We start from the raw sequence: 7,995 nt of genomic DNA, 5'->3' as shown, positions 1-7,995 counted from the left end.
AATAACGCCAAAAAATTCTCGTAAAAAAAGTAATTATTTTTTTAATATGCAGTACTGTTAAGGCCATTAGATAACTGGGATTGCACCTGCTGTCACACGGTTTCGGTTTAATGGACAATAACAAATTTTACTTTTATTCTTAATACTTAGGAAAAATGACAATCTTGTTGTGTATTAATGAAAATCTGTTTTAGACTTTTATCCAGAAAAATAATTATATTCAGAGTAGAGATGTTAGAAAGCAAAGCCCCTTCACAAGTATCGTCATTCCGCGCTATTTGTTGTGTACAGAGTTTAGCAAATTGATCACATCCGTGAAACGCACATAGTTTTTGTAAACACTAAACAGGGCATGAGCTCTGTTAATGTTAATGTTTACGATTCACCGGGTGCGCTTAATTGTTAAAGTCTGCTCACCACAACAGCACCGACTGACAATATACTGTGTGTATGTTTTGCTTTCGAACATTTCTACTTTGGATTTTCTGGATTGTAGTTTTATTTTTTTTTCTCGCAAGAATGTTACTATCGCATATATTTTACTACATGTATAATTATTCTGTAATTTTTTCTGTCAAATTTATTTATACTGTCTCTTTATGTTTCATTTAGTTACATTTAATATGAAATTGTTCAAATTCGGATTTGAAAATGATTGTTCTATATACCGACGTTTAAAGTTACTGGGTTTATTGAAGAAGACAAATATCAATTCTAATTTCAATGAAAATTAAAATCGATTTTCAAGCTTATTATTTAATTGTATAATTCTTGGTAAGAGCATTGTATTTTCCCCATGTTATTTTATATTTTGAATATGATATGTTATCTTTTCAGAACATACTCATTAATATAATTCTATATACTTACAGTGTCTCTAAATTTACCAGGCCGTCGAAGGCATTGTCTCCCAATGTGGTTATCTGATTCCTATCGAGATGCCTGAAAAAAGTTACCGTAAACGTGTTATCAGTGATTTTTTTACTGAGATTTCTTCAATATTTTAACTATAAACTTATAATACAATAAAACATCAATTATTATTATATAGTCTATTTATAATCCAAATATAATTTATACAAAAGCAAAACAGTTCATAACATAGCGACTGCATATTAACCGGATTTCAAGACGTATGCATCAGAGGATCAATGCTCTTGAAGTGGAATTTTGACCTCACAACAAATTACGAAAGCGTATTATTGCCACGCAAAATATTTTTAAAAGTTGGTAATTCCAACTCTAACGTTTGTAATTCCAACTTTAAAGTTGGTAATTCCAACTTTAAAGTTGGTAATTCCAACTTTAAAGTTGGCAATTCCAACTTGAAAGTTAGAAATTCCAACTTTAATCTTGGAAATTCCAACTTTAAATTTTTTAATTGCAACTTAAAAGTTGTTGGTAATTCCAACTTTAAAGTTGGTAATTCCGACTTTAGATTGGGAATTCCAACTTTAATCTTGGTAATTCCAACTTTAAAGTTGGTAATTCCAACTTTAAACTTGGCTTTTCCAACTTTTTTCGGCTTTATGTATTATATTGTCTGAGATACTTTGTAGCTTAAATCATGTTACGTTTTATATATGAAATTAAAATGGAAAGATACAATTTTATTATGAAATGATGATTTTAGAAGGAATAATTTTATTGTTCATGGCCGTAGGAGCCGGAGGGGGTGCATGGGGGCTTGCCGACCCCCCTCCTCAACAAATAATACAATAAGGTGCAGAGAGATAATATTGGTAGTTGGTTGTTGATAGTGCTCCAAATTGAAAATATTATGTTCCATATACAGAATTGATATGTTCTCTTTTTTTCAAATGTCCAAGGTTGAAATCCTATTATTTACGGAGTTGACTGAAAGTTTCTTTATACGACGGTTATGTATGTTTTCCTCCAACAGCTGCGACAATAATTCCCGTACGATCAACCAAAGAAAGAATTTTATGATTTAAGATAACTTAAGAAATTGATATTAACATAAAATGGGATCCTACAGCAGCGATAACATACATTTATTTTTAATCAATAAAAATTTGACACTGAACAAATAAACTGACACAGATAAAAAGTGCTCACCAGTTTATTTCAATGTATATATTGACTTTATTAAACATAATTCAAGTTTTATACCATATGGACCCATCTGCCCTTCTTAAAGAGCCTCTCTTCTGCAACAACCCCCCCCCCCCACCTCATCTAGGTTGCGAAAATTTATTGATAACCAGTCTATTCCAGTGTATTACATTTAGATTAATAAAGTAGGTAATTATTTAAAATAAAAGGGAAAAACTAAAATAAAAAGGGGGAAATCTCAAATTAAAGTTGGAATTACCAAGATTTTAGTTGAAACTACCAAGATTTCATTTCAAATTACCAAGATTAATGTTGGAATTTCCAACTTTACAGGCGGAATTACCATTTTTAAAGTTGGAAATACCAAAATTAAAGTTGGAATTTCCAACTTAAAAGTTGGAATTTCCAACTTTAAAGTTGGAATTTTCATCTTTAATAAAATATTGCGTGGCACTAATACGCTTCCGTAAGAAATACGTCAAATAAGGTTGAAAAACAATGGTTGCAACGGCCGGAGCATGCTAAAGTTATGAGCATGATAAATTTTTAGGAAGTCTATTGCAGGACTTATTACTGTGATGTCTAACATACAGCAAAAGTAAACTATTTATCTTTTAAGTCGTATTCTGGACATTGTATTTAATTTTCTATGACCAAATTTCATTCCATTTAATAGAAATGGAATCGTTTGACAGTTTTGAATGTCTTATTTATCAAATCCTGACTAAAAAACAATTATGGACTCCTTCGATGGTGAATATGTTTTTTTTTTCATCAGATAAAAAGTCAATATTGATCGAGGCGAAGTGGACGTAACCGCTTGCCGGTGTAACGTTGAATATTAACCCCAGTTGAAAATTGACCCGGGGTCATTTTTCAACGTTGAATATTGAACCAGGGGTGTTTTTTCTCCGTTTAAAATTGAGACCTAAAGTCATTGAATTTATACCCGGGGTCATTTTTCAACAGCTTGATATTTTTTTTCTTATCCCCGATGACCTCAAGAAGTTGAAAATAGACCCTGTTGAAAATTGACCCCACCTCAGAGTTTGAACATGTTTTTGAAGTGGGACGATGTTTTATGGGATTTATATATTTTTTATATTTCGGTTTCATTTTTTTTCCCCTTTTCAAGAATAATAGAAATAAACCTATCATCCCGTGTATATATGTACAATTTGATCAGTACACAAGCAAAATAGGGCATAAAACAAAAATCCTGGATATCTGGTGTCTAGAAAGTGAGCCCTGTATAATTTTATATTGGTCAGGTGGGCAGAACATCCCATCTAGTCATATTCAGTATAAAAATTAACAAAATCAAAAGCCTAAAAATTAGAATGAAACACATCGGTCAAAATGAATTCAATGATAGGTTATATTTGTGAAAAGATCAATATTGCGACCATAACATGTAAGTAATGCTGACTTTAAACAAGGTTGGTGAAATCCCTGTAACAAACTTATCTGTCAGTAGCCTGCCTCGGCCTAAAAATCGATCGTTTTCGGAGCATAACCTTGAGAATGAGGACTAGAGTTTGGGATGGAATAGAAGCTGCACTTCCCACCATCTTTGATATCAACAATTGAAAAAAACGCCGTCCCTGCAACTTCTATTGACCTCAACAACTAAAAATCGCATTCCTCTTCAACGAAACAGAGAGAGAGAGAGAGATAGAGAGAGAGGATCCTAAAGCTTTTCTCGGAGGCGGGGGTATGGTGTCAAAACCCTCTGAAATATTGAGACAAAAAACATAAACAAGCAAGTAAACAAAAAGTGGAAAGGGAAATTAGCCAATGTTGAAAACCAAACCATGTTTCTCTAATTTGATGGAAGGGCTGCTTCAAAAATTCCTCACAAACTATCCCGTGTTTCCCCGTTTTGTGTAGGGGGGGGGGAGGGGTTCAATGTTATATTTTGGCTTCTTTATTACAAAAATTAAATAACGCTGAAAGTCAGGGTTCTGTATCTAATGCAAACATTTTTTGATTAAAAAAAATCTACAAAAATGAAGAAAACAGCCCAGTCACGAATGCAAAAAAAAATTCTTCAAATATACATGGTACTAATCCGAAAAGGGGAAATCACCACCCTTTTACATCCTCTACTTAACAAAATAAATATGTATCAATTGTGAGGTTCGTTCTTGAACTCTTTGATTAACTATGCGAAAAAGATCACTAAACCTTTTATTTTGAAAAAAATTCCGTTTTAAAGTTAGACGTTGTAAGTTATAAAAATGTTGTGCATTACTAAATAAGCATTAAAACTTACGTGCATCATGCGTTAAACTCACATCATTTACCAACTACTGATATTAGGAATTTTAAAATTGAAATAAATGAAGTGTTGTTAGCAAAAAGAAATTATGAATAAACAAATTTATGGACTAAATTGTATAATGTGTAACCATGTTTACTAATATTCAGGATTTACATATACAAATGTACTTCTTTTTAAATAAATATAACACAGAATATTGCGATTTTAAGCTACATATAACTTTGAAATCTAAGGTATTTTATAAATCATTTTATTTCAAGAATATAACTGAAGTACTGAATTAAGTGTGCATTGATTACATTGGTGTTGAAAATTGAAATTGCGCGGGAAGGGGGCTAATTGAAAAAGAAAGAAAAATTCAAATCTGAAAAAAAAATGACAAGAAAAAATTTGTCCATTGTCGAAACTAGTAGTTCAAACCCGAAAATCCTATTGGGAGGATAGGATCCAATTTTTTTTAAAACACTACCACTTACTCTTCTTTCTTTGACTACACTGTAAGGTGCCTGTTGAAAGCAGGGGGGGACTAAACCAATTTCACATTGTTCAATGCCTATAATATGTCTATCTTTGCAAAAAAGGCGTAAGCATCCCTAGCCCCCTCCCACCGTTCCCGACGCCTATGGATTAAATCACAGTTGTGAAAACCAAGTCATAAATATGTGCTTTTATGCTGTTGAATTTTGAACCGGTTTCAAGATCAAAATTCCACGACCCGGCTCAGTTTTCAACGGACTAGGGTCTAAATTCAACACCTTTGGCATCAGAATTCAACGTTGAAAAATGATCCCCGGGTCAATTTTCAACCCAGGTCAAAATTCAACGTAACACCGGTAGAGAGCTGAACATTTTGTCATATATTCGACAATTACGGCCGTTGAGCAGTAAGGGACATTTTTCTTGCCAGCAGCGACTGCGACGCGGGACCTAAGCTTTTTTTACGGTCTCATCCGAAAGACCGGTCTCCATGTTCTACCGGTGAATTCGAACCGGCGATGTAACGATTAACTCATTACTTTAGACTCTAGAGTAGATGCCCTAACTACTGTGCCACAATAGCGACAAGAAACTTGCATTTTAATTATGTATTTTTATATCTTTTATATTCTGATGAAAAGGGATTGTATAGGGTCCTTATGTGAACACATTACTGATATCAGTTATACGACTCTTTAAAAACTTATTTTTAGTATCTCTAAATTTATCAAACGTTCAAAGACATTATCTTCAAACGTTATTTTTCCCTCCAAGATTTCTAGAGATGTACAATACACAGTCAACTATATAAACATTTTTTACAAAAATAAAACCTGTACCATTCAGAAAAGTAAGATATGCTCATAACAGTCATTACTCATAAATAGCTAGGGCTGATGATGGTTCAGATTAGTCAAGACGGAATGATTACTCCTCCGTGGCACTTGATTCCACCTATAATTTTACCAGAGTTTAATGCCCTTCACATAATTTGTTTTGTTTAGTGGATTCATGAGATTAGTCAAAGATTAACTGATAGATTGGTCAACTCGATATCGAAATTGAAGCTCAATCATCATCCTATAATTTGACTTACTTTAATGACAAATGTGGATGACCTGGGAGGGCTCTTCATGATTAAAAAAATATCTATTTTATTTAGTTAAACTAAATTTCTTGTGGAAAATCTTTTAATAGTAATAAAATGTACAAAAATAGTTTCAAATTTTTCAAGAATGTATTATGCGTAGACCGATTTTTAAACAAAACGATGGATCAAATGTTTAAACACCTCCATTGAACTAGACCTCATGATCACCTCTAATGTAATGAAGGTCCATGTTTGATATGCTCATAAAAGGTATTATTTCAATAGTTTTTTTTTTGCCTTTTTTACCGTTCATTACGTTAAATTGTTTTTTGTTAAACTTTTTATACATGAACAAATATTATGCAAGAACGATTCATAATCGTATTTGTAATTATGATCGCAATCATTATAATTCAAAATCAATGCTCCTAATTTATTAGCTATCAAATATTTTTTTCAGTGGAATGTTGCTATTGTTTTTAGTTTATAATTAGTTTACGTATTATTGGAAAGAAAGATAAATTAGATATGGTTAAAATCAATAAAAAAGACTGTAACAAGGAATATATTAATTTAGCATTCCTTAAAGTTAATGTTGGTATTGAAAGTCAAGAGTCTGACTCTAATTATAGATATTTGATGAATATTTGAATTGGGGTATAAACAGCACCAGACATCGTTATGGTACTTATCTAATGATGCAATCAAGAGATTTTGCAAATTTGAAATTTCTGTTCTTAATAATGTTATGTTGAACTTTTATGAAACGATCCCTTTCTTCTCCATCATTGAAAAGAAGATCTCCATTAACTTTCTAACTGAAAGGGGTTTCATAATAATGAATAAGGAGAAGCATGTACAAACATAGAGTTGAAATACTCTTGTATATTTCCCATTCCTTTGTTATATTACTATTCTTCTAACTCTTTTAAGAGTACGATCATTCAGAGTATAACAGCCATAATATAATTTTATAAAGAAACTTTTACATTATAATATATTTCTCAAAAATGATACTCTGGAACGACTATCAGTAACAGTACATCAGAAAAAAAAATTGTACGCAATTCCAGTCTATATGCTCTTGACAGATTTTCATTAAACCTTAATCATTTTTTTTTTCATATATTTACCTTCAATACCACTTAATAGAGAAATTGACATTAGTTTTATTGCTAATGTACCTGAACATATACAAACTGGTATTTATGCCTTATAAACTTTCACATACAGGCAGCTCCAATTATCGTCATATTTAAAAAAAAATCTTTTATTTATGTATTATTTTAAGTTTTCAATCACAATATTATCATTATGTTAAATTAAACTAAACTCATTTTTAAGAGATCTCTTATTTATGCTTTATATATCAAGTTTTTAATCACAATATGCTCATCACGTTAAATCAAACTGATTGCTATTATAAATTAACATCACTTTGAATATAAAATATGATTCAAAAGTAATATACAGGAATATATCTTCATGGTTTGTTTTACTTATGAATGCCTTGAATCAGTTACTTACAATTCACATGTATCTGTGGGGATGTTGGTAGGTACTTCAGTTAACCTTCTATTATAACACCATACATCTGTCCCATTACAGGAGGTACTCCTCTCACATATACATCCACTAGGACAAGCCTCAGTCACAGGTCCGTACATTAGAACACAGAGAACTAACGTCCACACAATCAGAGTCATTTTGGGAATCAAAACGATATGTTCCCCATGAATTCTTTATCACTCAGCAAACGTTTCAATTAACGTGATAATAAATTTCTCTGGGTTAATCTAATGCGGAAACATTTTCAATAATGGCATTTGTGTTTCAGAAATTGACGCTTTCATGAAGTATATATTAGTTTCACTTTAGACAGTACTACGTATATACATGATGTAGATAAAAAGAATCACATGTTTTAAAACTTCAAAGATTGATTGGTTATGGACTTAATGCTCAAGTGTATCAATGAATTAAATACAGATATAATAAAAAAAATAAAAAAAAAAATAAAAATGTAAATCTTATATAATTATTTTTTTCTAAAGATAAAAAGAAATGA

The 7,995-nt window shown here is 31.4% G+C and overlaps 1 protein-coding gene across 1 annotated transcript; it reads right to left on the bottom strand.

Annotated features, from left to right (window-relative positions):
* Positions 1 to 749: 749 nt before the first annotated feature.
* LOC134266744 (leucine-rich repeat-containing protein 3B-like) lies at positions 750 to 7,766 on the bottom strand. Its single transcript, XM_062748968.1, has 2 exons — positions 7,455 to 7,766; positions 750 to 942 (listed from the first exon to the last, which is right to left on the bottom strand). The coding sequence occupies exons 1-2, from the start codon at positions 7,631 to 7,633 to the stop codon at positions 867 to 869; spliced, it is 255 nt and encodes an 84-aa protein (XP_062604952.1). The 5' UTR covers positions 7,634 to 7,766; the 3' UTR covers positions 750 to 866.
* Between the last annotated feature and the right edge of the window lie 229 nt (positions 7,767 to 7,995).

The sequence above is a fragment of the Saccostrea cucullata genome, unplaced genomic scaffold (genome assembly GCF_032062105.1).
Source record: "Saccostrea cucullata isolate Sc308-1 unplaced genomic scaffold, CSIRO_AGI_Scuc_v1 ctg10590, whole genome shotgun sequence".
Lineage (NCBI taxonomy): Eukaryota > Metazoa > Mollusca > Bivalvia > Ostreida > Ostreidae > Saccostrea > Saccostrea cuccullata.
The sequence above is the reverse complement of the archived record's forward strand: the minus strand, read 5'-3'. Positions and strand labels throughout refer to the sequence as shown.

Bases quoted from the DNA above. Each gene is read 5' to 3' on its own strand.
- LOC134266744 (XM_062748968.1), bottom strand. From the start codon at position 7,633: ATGACTCTGATTGTGTGGACGTTAGTTCTCTGTGTTCTAATGTACGGA. The intron at 943-7,454 runs GTAAGTAACTGA...AACTTTTTTCAG, and splicing joins CCCACAGATACATGTGAATT to GCATCTCGATAGGAATCAGA.